General features: G+C 35.3%; 1 protein-coding gene across 1 annotated transcript in view; it reads right to left on the reverse strand.

Annotated features, from left to right (window-relative positions):
- Positions 1 to 11,980: 11,980 nt before the first annotated feature.
- The window catches only part of LOC150103107 (protein spire homolog 1-like), a 298,045-nt gene continuing 289,374 nt past the window's right edge, over positions 11,981 to 20,651 (reverse strand). The window contains exon 15 of the mRNA XM_090398095.1: positions 11,981 to 12,470. Coding sequence (XP_090254221.1) covers positions 11,981 to 12,470 — 490 coding nt within the window. The remainder of the gene's footprint in view (positions 12,471 to 20,651) is intronic.

The raw sequence follows: 20,651 nt of genomic DNA on the forward strand, positions 1-20,651 counted from the left end.
CAAACCCATCAAACTGTGGTTTAAACTCATTCAGTGTATCTAGATTCACCAAAATGAGGATAGGCTGAGGGAATGTGAACTGCAGAGTCTGGTGAATAGAAGAAGGAGAAGTGATATGATTGAGACTTTTAAACTTTGAGAGGTGGTTACAGAGTTGACACTGTGGAGTTCTTTCACTTGGTTGAACAGTGGGAAGGAGTGATGACAAGGGGGCCATCCCTGGAAGTTATGAAAGGAAGCTGTGACCAAGAGGGTGAGGAATGGTTTCTTTGTATGGAGGGTGGTTGAACTGTGGAATGCATTGCTTGATAATGGTGAGAGTGAGAATGGTCAATGAGTTTAAGGAGTAATATGATAGACTTTGTGTTTCCTAGGAGGGACCTCCCACGATGAGTCTTTTGACTCCATGGAGGCCTGAATAATAATAAAAGGTTGGGCAACTCATTTCACTCACCAACCACTCTCCATGAAAAGAATCTGCTCTTTATGCTAATGCTCACACCCTCCACATGTAGCTTCCAGGTATATCCACTTATACTACCCTATTCTTCCATTCTATGAAAAATTTATTCCACATTAACCTGGTAACAACTCTTTGCCAACTGAAATGCGTCAATCATACTCTCTCTCTCTCTCTCTCTTCCCCCTATTCACAAGGCTATGCAAACTACATTACCTCAATCTATCCTCATATCCCACATTCCAAAGACCAGTTACAACCTTAGTCTTCTCTGGGCCCCTTCCAATATAATTTTGATTACCATAAAAATCAGGGGGGGATCAAACCTGTGCACAATAATCCACGAGGCCTGATCAAGGCCTTATACAATGAAACCAGAATTTCTTTATTTTTAAAAGTTAGGTCCTATGCATCATTGCCATAATCTGATGTGATGTCTTCAGAACTTGTGCAACATAACCTCTGAACTTCAGATCCTTGTGCACCACCACTCCAAGATCTCCTATCTTCAACTTCCTTCAAAATTTTACGCACATATTTTGCATCCCATTGTTGCCTATCACATTTCAGAACCTTTACAACATTGAATTGACAGATCCATACTGTTGCTTCCCACTCATACAATCTATTCAAGTCTTCCTGTAAGGTAAAAACAATTGTCTGATCCCTCATCACTCTTTTCAGTTTACATAATCCGAAAACAATTGTATATCACCAGTTAAGCCTATCTTCCTATCAATATCGTTAATATACAAAATAAATAACAATGGTACTAAAACAGATCCCACCCCTCTGGTACACCACTAGTGACTTTCCTCTAGCAAGATAGTGCCCCCTATATACAATTTGTTCACCTATCTGATAGCCAGTCACCTATCCAACTCACTAGTCTGTTATCCAATCCCATCTGCTTCAGTTTAGTGACCAATTTGTGTTGTGGCAATCTATCAAAAGCCTCTGCAAAATCTAAGTATACCACTATATATGCATCTCTCTTATCCAATACATTCATCACTTTGTTACAGTACATAAGCAGGTTGGTAAAACATGACCTCCCTTTAACAAACCCATGCTGATAAGCATAAAGAATACCACTGTTATTAAGAGATAGGATACTAACCCAGTTTCGTATCCTATCTCTCACCAACCTCTCAAATACCTTAACTATAACTCCAGATATACAGATTGGCCTATAATTTGTTACCTTGGCCTTATTGCCACTTTTGTGAAGTGGAAAAATTTTGCCCATCTTCCACTCCTTTGGGAGTTCTGCTATTGTAAGACTCTTGTTAAAAAGGGCAGGCCAAGGGTGATGCTCATTCCTTGGAACATTCGCTTAAGATGTGGTGATATGTCATCAAGTCTTATTGAGATCTAGTTTTACTTAATTCCTCATGTACCTCTTGTTCACTCACCATTAAGTCCTCTCTCTCTCTCTCATTTCATTCTCTACACTTGAGCTTCTGATTTCACACTGAGGATGAAACATCCTGATGAACTGCTTATTAAATACCAACTATGTCCTCTACAGCAGTTTCCAATCTCCCACTTCCATCCATTAACATCATCTTACCATAATCATTCTTCTTTCTACTTGCCACATATCAAAAAAAAAAAAAAAAAAACTCACACCTGGATATGTAGTGCTTCTACATTGTGACAGTTTTATGGAAAAGGTCAGTGTCTCAACATAATGCACCAATGTCAAGCTGCAAGACACTACTGCAATATGATTTGAGGAAAATGATATAGAAAAACTTGAATGGCTTACATAAAATTTTGTTTTGAACCTCAACAAGTACTTTTGGGGTAAAATGGAATATTTGCATGAAGACTAGCATTTCCAAGGATGAGTAGGGGAAGATGAACCCATCGACCTTTGTATGAGACTAACTCAACTTCAGATGAGAAATCTTAAAAGGTTCTTCACATCCTAGATGGAATTCAAACATGTCTTTTTAACTAAATGGCATCATCAATACAAACTGAGGGGCTAGACTAGTGCATCCAATGATACAAGGACTGACAGTTATGCTGAAGAAAGAATAGTCAAGTACCTAACTCATTATTATAAACTTATAGAAAGTGTAATCAGAGCCTCCACTCTCCAGACGCCATAGAGTGAGGACGTATTATCTTGTGCTCTGCTTTAATTGTCATATAGCCTTGTGAGAGGATTAGCAAGCAAGCTGTTTACCAGCATGCTTGCCTGCACTAAAGGAAGTGGTTCTCAGAATTTTAAGGTAATCGTACCTATAGATGTTTGATAGTACAGTATTTTCAACTTTATATCTGATACAAAATATTGCTCTGTTTAATTAAAAGTTAGCATGATAAAATACCAGAAGATGTATGTATGGAGACTTTAGAAGATTAGAAATCAGCCAACGGCCAGATTAGGCTGAATACAATCTTGATGAATACTTCCAATCCATCAAGGAATAACTGTCAAGTGTGTTAAACATATTCCAGTCGTATTCAGCAATCACTACATAGTAGAGACTAAACTTCAGTATTCCCAGAAAGGAAAACTAAAAACATTAATTAATTAATCAGAACTTTCCATTATGGAAATTCAATGAAAAGCTATTAGATGAAAGTGAATTTAATACAGAAGTAGAAAATATAATAGTAGAAATAGAATAATAGAAGGATCTCCAAAAGGAAAATCTCCCGGAGCAGACGGTTAACTGGAGAATTCTACAAAAGATACTTTCAAAAGTTCGAAAACTTGTTTATGAGGATGATTAAACAAATGTTAGAAACACAGGCAAAACCAGAAAACTTCAGTGAATACATCACATTAATACCAAAAGTTTCCGATTCAGAAAAACTGAAGGATTTAAAAAAGTGGAAAGGTATAACATTGTTAAACACTGACCATAAAATAATCTCAAAAATCCTCACAAACAGAATACAGAGATGTCTACAGAAATTTGTATCGCCTAATCAAGCATGTACAGTTAAAGGAAGAAGCATAACATATACTATAACACATTCTAGATAGTATATACGAATACCATCAATTGACTAACAAACCATGCATAATACTAAGTTTAGATATAGAAAGAGCCTTTGACACAGTGAGTCATGAATACATTTTTGAAGTAATAAAAGAAATGGGATTTGGAGCCAACTTTAGAAACTGGTTAAAAATATTCTATGAAAATGCAAAAAGTCGTATAGTCATAAATAAAAAAAAACTCTCTGCACCTGTCCAAATCAATTGTTCCATATGACAAGGGGACCTGCTCTCTATGGCCCTCTTTGTACTAGCACTTGAACCACTATTTATAGCAATCAACACAAATAAACAAATTCAAGGAACTCATGGAGAAAGCGAAGCAAAATTGCTAGCTTATGCAGATGACATAACACTCACACTATAAAATGAAAAATCCATGGAGGAGACAATAAAAATATTGGACTCAGCAAAGGCCTCAGCTCTCAGGGTGAATGTGGCGAAGTCTTGCTGTTTGGTGTCGGCGACTGGAAAAAGGAACCAAAAATACCAGCCGGAATGTTGAGAAAAAAACTACTTGCCAGTATTAGGAATAAAAATTGGAGGCATAGACACATATGTAGATCAATGGAAAGAGTTGTATGAAGCCATATTTAAAAAAAATTACTAATATGTGAAATAGACACCTTTCCGTGAGAGGCAAAGCTAGGATTTGCAATATGTACTTAGCCTCCAGACTGTGGTACAAAATACATAATATTCCATACCACGGACAGTGGGCAGATAAAATTCACAGCTCTTTGCAACAAAGAGCTCCAGAATTATGCACCAGAATTTCTGCTCCATATGAAACTGAATACTGGTGTTCAGCAGAAAGTGAATAAGTGTTCCGTGAAAAATTATCAAAATTAATATGAGCCTGGAATGGTTTTAAATCCTGTGACAAGTTCAAACATGTTTGAAAATCAGGTGTTCCTCACTGTGCATTTGTATTATGCTATTAAGGCCAGCGTAAGCTGGTCTTGACTCAGCCGCCCGCAGTTTTCAACACCTCCAAGTGCGAGTGAAGTACTGGAGGTATCTATTCTAGGAAACATGTGGACACAAGCTAGGTCAACGCGATGCACTATGGCCTGGCAAGGCTACAGCATGTGCTGTCTCATTTTTGTGATGCGATACAGGTTGCTTCAACAATAGTGTGCACTTAGCTTTACATTGAATACAAGACCAATCATACTCGACTCTAACGGTGTTCTGTTAAAATTTCAGGATTTGTGAAGTTTCCATCGTAGGAAAAATTTGGGAAACGCTGATGTAGTGAATGATAAGATCTATTGGAGGCATGTATTCTAGCTTTTATTTCTGTACTAATTTTATTATCTTGAGTAATCAATGTTCCAAGATATTTGAAGGAGGTGGCACTTTTAAATTTATGGTTATCAATGGTAAAATATTCATTTTCCACTTCATTGTTATTTTCTGCATACATTTAAATATTCAGTTTAATCCTGGTTGATTTGTGATCCTAGTTTTTCAGCAGCAATTTTGAGTTTTCTAAATGTTGTTCTAATGGCTTCAGCATGAAGTTTGGGCTCACATTGCTAGATCATCATAATGGATTATGGCAATAATAAGGACATTGACATGCAGAAGAAAAGAGATTATGGTTTCCTTGTATAAGGCTTTGATCAGGCCACATTTGGACTGCTATGTGCAGATCTGGTTGCCTGGTTTTCAAGAGGATGAGGGTGTACTAAAGAGGATCCAGAGGTTTACTAATCAGTGTCAGGTATATGGAATGTTAGATATGAAGAGAGATTGAGAAATGTAAGTTACAGAGCTTTGTGAATAGAAGAAGATTTTTCACAGTGTAGAGGGAGACACAGGTAAAAGAAGAGGCCATCCCTGTAAGCTGTATAAGGAGGGTGTGGGCAGGGAAGTGAGAAAAAGGTTCTTTGCATGGAGAGTGAATGGTGAGTGGACTGCATTGCTTGAAAGTGTTGTGAGTGAAGAAACTGAATAGGTTTAAGGCACAGTTCAATAAACTTTCTGAATGAGAGAGAGAGAGAGAGAGAGAGAGAGAGAGAGAGAGTATGGACTTAGTGTGATAGTGATGAGACCTTCAACTCCATGGAGGTTAGAGGATAATAATAATAATAATAATAATACTGGGACAAGTTGAACTTGTATTCAGTTGTTTGGAGAATGCAAAGTTGAGAACTATGAGAAGTAGAACAGATATTGTGGTCTTATGAGAGGATTTGATAAATTATGAGTGGGGCTACCAGTTCAATATTGCAAAGAGAGATTTTGAAATCTGGTGGGCTGTAGAGTATGCAATTAGTGGAGAACTTTTGAAGGAGATGGAGGAAACAAGAGATCTGAGAGTGATACTGAAAAGGAATCCTACATTTTAGGGATCGCATTGCTAAAATTTTGAGGATAATGGATCCAGGCTGATGAGATCTTGACTTGTAGAGGAAAGTAGTTCCATTATAAGACCTAAATCAGGACACAGATTATTGTGCAAGAATCTTGTCATCTGATTTTCAATGGGATGAAAATATATCGGAGAGAGTACAGAAAAGGCTCTCTAAAACAGTGCCAGGTCTGTAGAATGTTGGGCATGAAGATATATTTGGGAAATGCCATATAAGAATGGAAGGCAATATGGATAAACAGGCCATCCCTGGACGCTGCATATGGAGGGTGTTAGAAGCAGGTTTGTTGTGTGGAAAGCTGCAAGTGATTGCACTTGAGAGTATGATGAGTGGGGGAAATGGTGCACAAGTTTAAAGCACAGTTGGGATGTGACAGTGGGGAGACCTCCTGTGATGAGTCTTTTTGACTCTGTGGAAGTCTAATGTTAATAATCATAAGAATGTCATATGCATAACAAAAAATATGATCCATGCTCATATGCCAGATTCAATACACCTTATACAAATTTGAATATTTAGCTTCTTAGGTTTTCACATGTAAAAGTAACATAACAAAAAAAAAAAAAATATAGAAATAGACCTATCTGACTACACAATGTTTTAATATTATATCTTTTTTTCAAAAATTAACAAGAGATGTTAATGACATCAAATAGTGAGTATTCTCTGTATATTCATAATACTTCAGTGCTGGAGACCACGGATGCTAAATGAGCATAATATTGATACATACTCGAAAACATATCATCTCACCTTCAAAGTTAGAAAACAAATACAATTGATGCAATCTTAGCTGGTTTTATCTGCAATTAGAGAATAATGATGAACTAATTGTTTAATAAGCAAGAAAACAATTCAGGTCATACTGAAATGCATGTGGTTTAAAGGCCAATTTCTGGTTGAAAAGCATTACAGTATATATTACTGAGCTTCTGTGACCTACATTATTTCTATAAACCACAATGAGAACTAAGAAAAAGACACTGTTTATTTGGTTAGTTTCTTACACATTAGGACTAAAGATATTTTTAATTTGGAAACATCAACTGATGTTGATAAAATTTCTGTTCAATTAATGACAATTCTATTATCAGTTCATGTATTAATATACATGAACTGATACTGCTATATATTTTTAGATTAGAAATGTATTTATCCCTGATGTGTAATGAACTAGTAAAATCGAAAAATTTTCCTTTCGTATATACTAACTTTTTCCTTTTGTATATACTACAATGAGAACATAGTTCTCATTGTAGTATATACCAGAAATAGTGCTATTATTGAGCGAGAACGGTCAATGAGTTTAAGGAGTGGTATGATACACTTTGTGTTTCTCAGGGGGGGGGGGGCTCCTCTCGATGAGTCTTGATAGACTGTTTATATTATATATTAGGAAGGCCCTCCCACAATGAGTCTTTTGACTCCATGGAGGCCTGAATAATAATATATAACTTTCTTGACGTTGAACAAACAGTGGGTTCAAAAAATTTACAGGATATATAAATTGGAGGTTATGAAATATTTGAGGTATTAATCTAAGAGTTTACTTCTGTTTATTACTAAATTATCATTTATTGAGCAATTTAATATTTTTTTTATTGTCAGTTAATTAAATTTTTCTTATTTAATGATATAAGTCTAAACAAACTGACCACATGATAAAATTTCCTCAGTGGGCACAGTTATCAACTAAGCTGTGAGACCCAGAAATTCTAGTTTAATTTGAAATTTGTGATTTTATTGAAAATCAGACAGATTTTTTATAAACTGTACAGGTATTTAATTACCTACACGCAATTGCATTAACTTTGATTAGAATAAATTATTTATTCAGAAAATAATTCAGTATTAAAAATTGTCAAACAATATCTGAAGTTTATATTATTAATGATATTTATAATAGTGCTGTTCACTTCAAAATATCTCTAGGCAAAAGGTTTCCAAAAATAAATTACTTTATAGTGACATTTCCAGCCAAAAAAATGCAGAAACGTTTGGGATTTTATAAAACAGGAAGTCTGAAAATTAAGTTTATTTAGTTTACTGCAAAACAACAAATTTTTATTATAGCATTTTAATTTGTCCACATTGATACTGATGAGCTACAAATGCAACAAAGCTGTTGCTGATCTTTCAGGATTGGATGGAGGGTAAAAATATTAATGTGGGTATAAAAAAGATCTAGCTTTTAATATAAATAAGGACAATAAAAGTTATTTACATGCATAATATTGTGATCCTTTAGAATAAAGAATGCAGCATTAACTTGTTAAGTCCATATTACTCTAGATACGAAACTGTTACTTTTGATTTTGTTTTTATAAATATTTACACACAGTTTAATAGGCATTCATTAAGTTTATCTTACTAACAATATACACAGTTCATCAAGCTTGTATCATCAACAACCATATTTGCATGATGTGACAGTGGGTTAATATCTATTGCATTGTGGATCATTCCCCCTCCATTGCATCACCTTTGTAAAATATGAACAACTTCTGCCAGATCAGTAATCTCACACTGTTAGTTTTTTTATGTCTCTGTCAAACCCTGCATGAAATCTCTGCACGTTAATCCAGAACAATGAAATGCAAGTTGAATATTGCACAACACACAAGTAAATCTTATCACTGGTAATGTATAACTTATTATACATCACAGCATGGGTGTGTCGTTTCAGCATATAAAAAGAATACACTTTATTTAAATTCCAAATTTTGCAGGCTCATTATTCAGATGTCAACAATATTTCATCAAGAAAATGGATACCATTAAGCAATGATGCACAAAATATAAGTGAAAGCTATGCCAAATTAAACTATAACACATAGCTTATGATATGAAAAGGTAATCAAAATCTATTAATGGATTTAAATGATACTCATTCTGAATCTCAATCATTTTTTTTTTAAATATAGAATGATGTACATGGCCTCAACCTTCTTTTCAAAGTTTTTTTGAATTTATATATGAATCGATTTCATTCTTTAATCCATCAAGATCAGATCACGGAGGATCAGGTTAGGTTTAACTGAGCACAACTGTTAGATTTTAAGAAAATTAAAATATTTTTAAAACGTGACTGAGACCAACTATCCTGAACATTACAAATTTAAGTGATAATCATTCTACAGTGATAAAGAAATTACAGTTAATGAATGAATAAGCTCAATTTTACAAGACAGAGCTATCACCTACATTTGCCACATTACTCCTTAATGGTATACATTCTCTTGTAGCAATGTAATGTGCTTATTTATTGTAATAAAAATACCAGTGATGTATATACAAACACTATGTAGGCTTTAAATAAAATTTATTCTTCTTATGCTCACGTGCAAATATTTCCTACAAGAAGAAACTAGATTATTATTATTTTTTTTACTTTTTTTATGCATCCATAAACAAGTATTTTACTAAACACTGGTGAATTATGGGAGGAGTTATACTGGAGAAAGTGGAGGAGACAAGAGATCTAGGGTTGATGATTGATAGAAACCTGAAATTTAGGGGACATATTACAAAGGTGGTGAAGGTAAAACAGAGGATTGCGGCAATAATGAGAAGCACGCTGATCTGCAGAGATAAAAGGGTTATCGTTCCATTGTATAAGTCTCTGATCAGACCACACTTAGACTATTGTTCTCAGATTTGGTCTCCAGGATTTGAAGGGGATAAATTAACTGTGGAAAGGTACAAAGGCAGATAACAAAGATGGTTTCAGAACTGTACAATGATAGTTATGAGGATCGGCTGAGAGAATGTGGACTGCAGAGTTTGGTGGATAGAAGGAGGAGAGGTGATATGATTGAGACTTTTAAACTGTTGAGAGGTGGTCACAGGGTTGGAACTGGGGAGTTCTTTCGCTTGGTTGAACAGCGGGAAGGAGTGATGACAAGAGGCCATCCGTGGAAGTTACGAAAGGAAACTGTGAGCAAGAGGGTGCGGAGTGATTTCATTGCATGGAGGGTGGTTGAACTATGGAATGCATTGTCTGATGGAGTAGTGAGAGCGAGAACAGTCAATGAGTTTAAGGAGTGGTATGATAGACTTTGTGTTTCTTAGGGGGGGACCTCCCACGATGAGTCTTTTGACTCCATGGAGGCCTGAATAATAATAATAATAATAATTAGCAGCAAAGAGGAAATTACTGATGATATACATTTGCTGCTAATTTCATGGTCTTCAGTAATAAATCATTTTCTAAATAAATCTAATCTAAAGAACAATTTTTCTGTAACATGTGACACTTAACTAAAATTCATTGTTTGCTATACATTAAATCTAGTTCATTTATTTAAGACTTTACGAAAATCTTTGAAAGTTAAGACCTCCATTACTACCTTTAAACTAAATAAGAAAATTAAGTCAGAAAGTTGACATACTACCAGTTGCTATCAAATATACTATTTTAATTTAGTAGCAGTCATGCAACTTTGTTTTTTTTTTGATCATAAGTAAGCAATAAGTGAAGAAACTGTATTTAAGATATAGCAAATAAGTTGTATATGTGTCAAACAGGAAAAAACCTTTCCTCATCATCATTATTATTCTTCTTATTACATAACATTAAATTTGTTTATATACTATAAACATGGGATCTCACTGAAGCATAACAAGTAACCCCTCAGTTTTATTTATGCTTTCTCTTATACACAAGAATTCCACATTTTTGTACAATAGATGAATTAAATACTATACTGTACTGCTGAACAGAAAATGTTAGTATAAGATTTCAAAAATCAGTGTTGCATGTTCACCACAAGGGAATTACCTGCAATGGAGTGCAACTGATATACAAGAAACAAAACTCTTGACTCTTTGTATCATTAAAAAATAAAATTCCTCTTATACCAATATCACCTGTTTTCATTAGTACAGCTTTTTAAATATTGTTTTCATGAATCAAAGGGTAAAAGGGTGTTCTAAACAGTGTGCTGATGTGTTGAGAGCAAGAATACATCAGCACCGATTTTATTAATTTTTCAACAAACTAATGACTGAAATTTGATTGCAAAATGGATAAACTCTATAAACCACAGAAAATAAAAACAAATGATAGCATAATTTGCAATGCATTTGAAGTTGATTTATCTGTGCATATCATTAATTATATCTGTTACAAACATATTCCTCCAGACAATGCCATACCGAGGGATTGGCAAAAAAGGCGCCCCCAATGGGCACAACTATGTTTGGGTGCAAAACATATAACATTTTGTCATTTTTGGGTTGGGGGGGGGGGAAATTAAGCACTTGCCACAGGTGCTTCATACCCTCGTTACGTCACTGCCTTCAGATATTATAGGAGCCCAATATTCTCAGTTAGTAAACTACACATTTACTGCAACGTAATATCCAATGAAATAATGTATACTTTTAAGAGAGAGATGGACACATACACATTGAAATTAGGCTACAAAAGAGCAGCTGATAATAGTATATGCATAACTGTGGATAAACGTGCAAAACTGAACTAATTTTAATGTTCATATTTTTGATTTAGTGATGAATGTATCAAATTTCTTTTTGTTGTTGTTAATGCCTATTTCTACTTCTGGTAGAAAACAACACATTTATTTTAAAATGTTACTATAATAAATAGTTTCCTAATGATAAGAGTTTGCAATGTCTAAATGTAGTGCACAACCTGCTTGGAGAACGAATTCAGTTTGATGCAACATTAAGAATTTGTCAATGGGAGGAAGAAACTAAATGCTACCTTAGCTACATACAAATTTTGTACTGATAAATTTTGTACTGATTTGAATAAGTCATTATACAGATAAAGAAGCATTTGAAGAATATTAATTAACTGCTTGAAAATGTGAAATAAATTAAAAATGGTATAACAATATTATGTATATCCTATTGTTGGCTGGGATTTACATATCACAGGAAATCATATTAGAAAATACAAAATAATGCTAATTTTTTATTACTATACATTAATTTTACTTTATATATTAATAAGACACTGTACAGACAAAATACTGTGATATAACTTGCTACTACTTTTTCTTTTCTTAAATCAGCATTGTTATTTATATTTAAATTTAGAATTCTGTCCTCTACCAATTCAGGTAAAATCTCAAATTTACCTTAATAGTTTCAAGCCACAGATGAAAGGTGATGCCTTACTTTTCTTTCTGTTATATCTAATGGTGATAGTTCATCAGGAGAATGGGGAGGGGTCTCAACAACGGGAGACATACAAGAAGCTGCTGCAGCACATGAAACTGCTCTCTTCTGTGACCAGCTTTTGGGATTTTTTCTCCTTTGTCGAGGAGTAACATTATTACGGCTTGCTAAAATTATATGACACACCATGCTTTTACATTCTCGACAGACTGTCATTAGTGGTCCTTGAGATTTTTCCTGGTATATTTTTTCCTCACGTGGAGGTAAGTCAGATTCATGTTGAACAGTCTTGGAACGCAACAATGGAGCTCTTCGAAATGACATCTGAGATTTTTGTTTTTCTTTATCAGTACACAAAACATGAATTGATCCAGAATGCCTAAATTTGTGCCTTTTTTGGCTACTTGAAGATTTTTCTGATTTAAATGGTAGTGTTGTAGAAAGACGTGATGAAGAGGACCTAAATTATGTAACAAAGTAATGTAATTATATTTTATAAATAAAAAGTAATTAATGAAAATTAATTTGTACAATTAAAAATACAATAACTACAAGCAATAAATGCTTGATATAAATTAAATCTTTAATAAATAGCAATTATCAAAGAAAGAGCCATATGGCTTCATTTTGGGCAAAGTAAATTATGCATAGAAATAGGAGATATTAAAGATCCCTTATTTCTATATACTTAAGTTTTTTTTTTTATTTTATTTTCACTAGGCAAATATAAATAGCAATGAATATGCATAATTTTAATTGGGCATATTTATAGCAGGATTCTTAGATTATATAATCCTCAGCCCATCCATGGTGCTAACAAGCTAGAATAGTGCTGTGTGCTGCAATTACAGAGGACACACAAAAACTTCACATGCATGAAATGTTATGCATGTGAATTTTTTTTATAGCATAAAGCCATCAGTAGTCAAGCCACTGATGGGTAAGATGTCTTGTAGCAGTAAAATAGAAAATAAATATCACGTTATTCAATAATAAACAGATGTATTTGCGATTTTTTTTTTTTTTTTAATTTGAGAAAGCCCAATAACTAACAGACAAGAGTTTGTAGGAGACTTACTCATAAAGTGACTGTTCATTCTGGAAAGAACTAGTTTAATTACTAATAAATTGCTTTTAATATATTCAGATCAGCTAGTTTTTTTTTAAATTACAAACTGAAAGTCTGCTATATTTGATAGGTTTATTTAAATTACACGAAGATGCAGGAAGGATATAATTATGAATCATTAATCAAATAATTTCCAGACATGCTCTCCATCATAATGGACAAATTTTTGAATAAAGATAAAGTCACTAGATTTGCAAGATGTGACTCAATAATTCTCTTCCTCCTCAGCCCAAATGCCTTATATGTCTGAAGTAATAACTGTCAAATGAAGCAATGGTGCCAAACAGCCATCTTATGGGGGAAAATACTAAACTTTTTTTTTAAGATCCTCAAGTACAAAATAAGAAACAAAGTTCTTTCAAAAGATCGAAATAGAGCTTAAAGAAGCAAGTCATTACAAGATCATGCAATTGAATTCTAAAGCCAAAAGCCTCACACAATTGCAGAATTGCACATTTTACTGGTCTATATGCAAGTTATCATTACATGGGCATTTCCATGGAGTCTAAAAACTAATAGTGAAAACTCTTGCTAACCAACATTCTTACGATTTTCAAGGTGCAACTCCTTGTTCCCTCCCATCCAATCATGTATTGAAAGATTTCCTTAGCATCTAACTCTATAAAACCCTTTTAGATTATGTTTCTATCATATCTCTTTGTTTCCAGCTATCAACTAAACTTTGTAACCCACAAACCTTTAGGTTACATCAGGCCTTGCATGGATTACTGTGCACAGATTTGGCCACTTGTTTTTCATAGTGATGAGATTATATTAGGAAGGATCCAGAGAAAATTCACTAAAGTGGTAAGTGATCTTTGGAATGGGGGAGGGGGTATGAGGATTGCGAAGCTTCATGTCCATTATCCGCTGCCATTCATATCACCAGCTTCATGTCCATTTCCTCCAACTTACATAATAGGATTTGATGCAGCAATCCATCAAATGTTTTTGTAAAGTCCAGTAACATCATGGTGTAGCCAGTTTTCTTATCCAGCTCAACTGTCTCTAGTCTTAACTGTTATTGGCAGTCTCATAATGGGTAGGATCCCAAAGGAGTGGAAGGAACACAAAATAATGCTGTTGCTGCACAAGAGTGGTGATAAAGAAGAGGTTTCCCATTACAAACCAGGCTGCATATCTGCAGTTGTAGTCTAGATATTGGACTTTTTATAACCAGAACAGGACTAGGATAAGAGGCACAGGATTCTTTGATGGTCATTGTGGATTTATAAAAATATCTTACTTTAGCAACCTACTTGCATTTTATGAAAAGTAATGAATGTATTGAATAAAAAAGGAGTCCTGTACAGTAATATTCTTGGACTATACAAAGACGTTGCTATAGAGTAGGCAGGTATACAAGGGGTTAGGGAGATGTGGATAGATAATAGATTGATTGTCCAAAACCCACCACCAAGTTGTGTGTGTGTGGGGGGGGGGGGGCTGTCTCAGACCAGAGAAAGAGTTTTTTCTCTGTAGTGGCCAAAGAGCAGAAACTGCTCTTTGGCCACTACAGAGAAATTTTGATAAGATATAAATGTATAAGAGACTTCCAAATGTCACAAAGTATAAGGTCTTAGTTCCTGTTTAAGGTGCAATGCGATCTTATCACTTCAGAGGATTCCTTAAACATCCTTAAAAAAAGAGATTATCTTCTAGGTAAGGTATTGGGCAGACAACCAATCCTTTCTATAATATTCTGAGAAAATGTGTGCAGGAAGACCACTTTTATCTGTCATTTTCTTAATATATCTGACATTGTCCAGGTGTTCTTTCTTGCAGACCTCAAAACTTCTTCCAGTATATCCAATGTAAGTTTTGCTGCAGGTACATGAAATTTTATAAACCCAAGAGCATTTCAAATGGAATAGTGTTTTGGCAAATGTAGAAAATCATGTGGGATGTGAACAGATTTAATTCAGTTCTAATGCTGACTTGCTTTACAAAGTGCCTAAACATGTCATAACAGCCTGTGAATATAAAAGGTACCGTTTTCTTACTCTATAATTTATTTTTGTAATTATACAAGTTGGTTTCTCAAAGATTATTTAGTTACTTTTTCAAGTAGCCATTTTGAAAAAAAACTGGGAACAAATGATTAAGTTCATCTTTCTTTTTTGTTTCAGAATCTTTAATTAATCTTGAAGAATGGTTCACATTAAGGTTGTGATAATTCTCACTTTTTGTTGAGGATGATGAAAGGAGCTTGCATGGATGGGAAGGATGTTTGAAGAAAAAACAATCAGACCACTTACCATGAGAATTGACTACTTCTTTGGGATTACAGCAGAAGCAATTAAGTCTATGATGCTCTTGTATTATATCTGTGAATTGCATGTATTCGTCTGGTCAGTTTCTGGTTTTGTGGAATAAAATTTAAATGTCTGACAGGATAACCCCCCCGCTATCTCCATATGAGACCAACTAATTCATCTTCAGTTTAAAAGCCCTTATAAAAATTCTGTGCATCCTTCTGAATGGAATTCGAATCCAGGTTTTTCCGAACAAAGGTCATTGTCGGTACTGAGCTGCAGAGGTTTTTATTCTGTTACCTACTTCATATTTAATTTACCATCTTCACTAAAAATTGTATATTAATAGCTGAAATATGTTACTAGCTTTGTAAGTTCTCCACCAAGAATACAACTGATGTTTTTTTTTTTTTAAACATTTCTGTCTATTTCTAAAGTATCTTCATTGCTAATTTTCATACCAAATTTATTAAAGCTATTATTCAATAAAAGTAAAGAGTCCCAAAGCCTCATTTTGTATTGAAATTGTTTATGGATGTAACATCATTTGCATAAAGAAAAGAGCGGAGTTGAATATCTCCAATTGTGTTATCAGATTCAGTGTCCTTCATAATGTGATCTATATAGAAGATGAATAACAGTGGAGATAGATGCACATTTGCTTTCCACCAGAGCAGTTCAATACTAACTACTAACTTAAACATAAGTTATATATTGCTTCATATAAATATAAAAACCTCAGTAGCACAAGTGGAAGAATGACAGTACGTTACATCCTCTGATTGGAAAAGGCCCAAGTTCGATTCTCCTTGTGATGGGAGGAATCTTTATAAGGATTTTTTCAATTGAAGGTGAGTTAGCCGATCTCCTATGGAGGTAGCAGGGTTTTTCACCTGGAAACTCTAGGTTTTTCATCCTGCATGTGCAAATTATAGCAGAAGCTTCACGATTTCCACATCCTTCTTTAGAAGGTTCTTCTAAAGAAGAAGTGGAGGAATTTTTCAAGTCACTAGAGCAGGCATCTCATAAAGAAAAATCGAAAAATTAGCATGTTGGAAATCTGAACCACAAAGTAGGAAGTGAATTTCAGAAAAATAGATATTATTATTACACAAAATCTCATGGAGTCAAAGACTCACCTAGGAGGTCCTTTTATCAAACATACGGTTCATCATACCATGCTTTAAACACACTCAAATTCTCTACAGACACCACACTCTAAGGCAAGCATTCCAATCATTCACAACTCTGCATGAAAAAAACCTGCTTCTCACTCCCCTATGCACACTCTCCTTATACAGCTTCCAGGGACGACCTCAGGTTCACACCTGATATCCCATTATTTTCTGTAGAACCTCTCCAACATTGATCCTATAACAACCCATTACTAACTTGAAGGTCTCTATCATATCTCCCCCTCTTCCTCCTGTCCACCAGACTCTGCAAATTGCATCTTTTCAATCTTTCCTCATACTCGACATTCCAGAGGTCAGAAACTAGCTTAGTCAGTCACCTCTGGATCCTATCCAACATCTTTTCATCCTTCTGAAACCCAGGTGACCAAATCTGGACACAATAGTCCATGTGTGGCCTAATCAAAGCCTTATACAATGGAACAAGAATCTCCCTACTTCTACAAGTCAGCATCCTCCGCATCATTCCCAGAAGCCTTTGTGTTGTCTTCACAATCTTGGCTATGTGTCCCCTAAATTTCAGATCCTTACCCACTATCACCACCAGATCTCTTATTTCCTCCACCTCTGACAATATATCCTCACCAAGCATAAATTCTGCATCCCATCTTTGTTTCCCAAATTTTAAAACTTTACATTTTGAAACATTGAACTCGCATCCCAATTCCCATGCATGCCCAATCACTCAATTTATTCAAGTCTTTTTGTAATTCCACAACATCCTCTCTACTCTTCATGGTTCGTCCCAACTTTGCATCATCTGCAAACAAGTGAATATCTCCATCCAAATCTTCACCAATATTAATATACAAGTTAAACAGCAATGGACCTAAAACAGACCCCTGAGGCACACCACTAGTAACTTTCCTTTTCCTGGATATCGCTCCCCCACATAACACAACTTGTTGATACCTATCAGATAGCCAGTCTCCAATCCAATGCACCAATCTAATATCCAATCCCATCCACTCCAGTTTGACTATCAACTTTTCGTGCAGTAATCTATCAAAAGCCTTTGCAAAATCTAAATATATTACTGTGTATCCTTCTCCTCTGTCCATGGAAGCAGTCACCTTATTGTAATAAGTAAGTAGATTACTAAAACATAACCTCCTTTTAGCAAATCCATGCTGTCCATCAAAGATAATACCATTGTTGTCAACCCAATTCTGAATCCTAGTTCTCACAAGCTTCTCCAACAACTTAACCACAACATCTGACACACAGATAGGCCTATAGTTTGATGCTTGAGTTCCATCACCTCCTTTATGAAGTGACACAATCTTTCCCCTCCTTCCACTCCTTAGGAACTTTACCCAGTGCAAGACTCATATTAAAAAAATATGTCAAGGCTGGCATCAACTCCATGGCACATTCCTTCAGAATATGTGGTGATATATTATCAAGTCTCACAGCCTTATTTACATCTAGTTTGCTCAACTCCCCATACTCCTCTTACTCACTTACAGTCAGTCGCTCTTCCCCATCATCAACTGCTCTCAATCTCTCCATGAAGTCACATTCACAAGATTGAAAGACCTTTATGAACTGCTCATTAAGTATCTCTGCCACACCTTCTGCAACAGCTGTCTTTATACCATTTTCTCCAATCAATGTCATCCTTCCATAATCATTCTTTCTTTTGCTGGCTACATATCGAAACAACTCCTTAGGATTCTTTTTGGCTTCATTAGCTAACTGCTGTTAATACCTCTCTTTAGCTACCCTCACCAACCAAGTCACCCACCTTGCCTGGTCTTTGTAGTCCTCATGGAATTGGTTATTTACACTTCTCTTATGCTGCCTCCATAATGCCCTTTTTTTTTCTGTACCACATGCTTAATCTCTTTGTTCATCCATTTTACACCTACCTTATTTAACCTTCTCACCCTTGGAACACATTTAGACATTGCATCTACTAGAGTTTTTGAAAATCCCCCAAGCTGCATTGATCTCTTTTCCAACTAACTCCTCATTCCATGCTACACCATCAAGCAATCTCCTGAGATCTTCATAATCCCTTCCCCTTTGTAGTTACACATAACCTTTTCTTACAGAGGTCCTCGCACTGCTGACAACGACGCAGGTAATCACCTCATGGTCACTCTCACCAATTGGTGGGTGATTTGACACTTCATTTATAATTACATCCCCTGATGAGATGACCAAATCCAAGACCCTCCATCCTCACATGCCCTATGTTACATACTCTCTGAGGTAGTTATCCATCAAAAACTCAAGAAACTCGTTTTCTTTACTTCCAGTTGCTATCTCATCATTCCAGTCTATATTGCCATAATTAAAATCACCCATAATGATCACCCTTTTCTTATTTGCTTGGCTAATTTGATTGTACATTTCATTATCACCACCGTCCACATTTCCTGGTCTATAACAACATCCAACCAAGTATTTCATTCCATTTACCTCTATCTCACACCATACTGTCTCAAAACCACTGGCACTATTTCCCTCTTGCATCTCTACTTTGTATAGACATAACTCTTTCTCTATAATCAATAGCACTACCCCTCCCTTTTTACCCCTTCTATCCTCACGAAACACGTCATATCCTTCCATCTCTATTCCTGTTAGGATGTCTTCCTCATCTAACCATATCTCACTTATTCCAACAATTTTTGGGTGAACAGACTCAATTAGTGCAACCATTTCATCTGCCTTGTTTCTTACACTTCTAGCATTTGTATATAAACACAATGGCTCATTCCTGGATCTACAGCTAGTTCCACTCATTCGATGTGATCTCTCCATGCTCGACTGGGGCCATTTCCCTTTCTGCTTATTCATTTTAGAACCCCTTTTCAATTCCAACTGTTTCCTCTTGATCCCAGGTCAATCCATTCCTTTCCACACATGCTCTCAAATCCTCTTGGAGCATCCTCTTTCTCACGCTATGTACCCCTGTCCACCCTGAGCCTCGCCATTTCCCTGTTCATCTGGCACACCTATTCTCTCATTTTCCATACTCATGCCACGTACTTCCTCATTTATAACCACCTCTTCAATCTCTCCTGTTGTACTCTTCTGCTCCTCCACATCACTTCCCACTTGATCTGATCCATTCTCTATGCTCTCTTCTCTACCTTCCAGCAACAGTCTCTCCAAATGACTCGCACCATAACCACTCAAATGCATTCCATTGCTCCCATACAGTTCACTTCATCCTTCAAACTCATTCCACATATTAACAAATTGTACTCCCCTCTCCTCACAAATTTCAGCCAACATACCATTCATAATCCTTGCTCTCCGCCTTATCTCACCACAGTCGTACCTAGGTGCTTACTACCCTACTATATAGTTTGGAAAAATTTGAAGAAAAGGGCAAGGATAATAATAATGGCAAGTATCATGCTGGATTTCTGCTATGAATGTGGATTAATCATTACTAACACTGTGTTCCAAGATAAAGATATGCTTGAGTTCATGTGGAGAGAAGATACAAGAAATAAGAAAAGACATTGACTATATCATTGTTGATAGTGACATCTTCATGCTGGTTGAAGACACAAGAGTGTATTATGAATAATTCAAAGGATTTGAAATTGAAAGTGACATCACTTAGTTATAATTAGGATAAAACTGAATATCACACTGAAAAGAACAGTATGTAAGAAATTTTAAAAATAATTAAAGTCAAACAGCTTTTAAAGGTAAATTGTACACTCAACTATAAAACATTATTGAAGAAAGAATGAAACAGTTCAAACACAAGAACCAAGCCTTGGGGTCTCAGTGGCCAAATCTGAAGAAAATTTATTGATTCAGCTAGTGAGGCATGTGATGAAGTGCCTGCAAGGATAGAAAAATAAGAATGCCATAGTGGACACAAGAAGTTAAAGGAGCAGTCCAAAAAAGAAGAAAGCATACTGAAAGTTACTAGCAAATAAGTCAGCAGATGCCCAAAAAGAAATACAGACAGAAATATAAGAGAGCTAAGCTATATGTAAAAGGTAGCTAAACAAAAATCATGGAAAGACTGGTAAGAATATAGAAAATAAATATCAGGAAGTTGGAAAAATGTTGGAGACTATTAAAAAAAA

Source organism: Typopeltis vanoorti, chromosome 9 (assembly GCF_054136105.1).
Source record: "Typopeltis vanoorti isolate ZY-2024b chromosome 9, IOZ_Tvanoo_1.0, whole genome shotgun sequence".
In the NCBI taxonomy this organism is placed as follows: domain Eukaryota; kingdom Metazoa; phylum Arthropoda; class Arachnida; order Uropygi; family Thelyphonidae; genus Typopeltis; species Typopeltis vanoorti.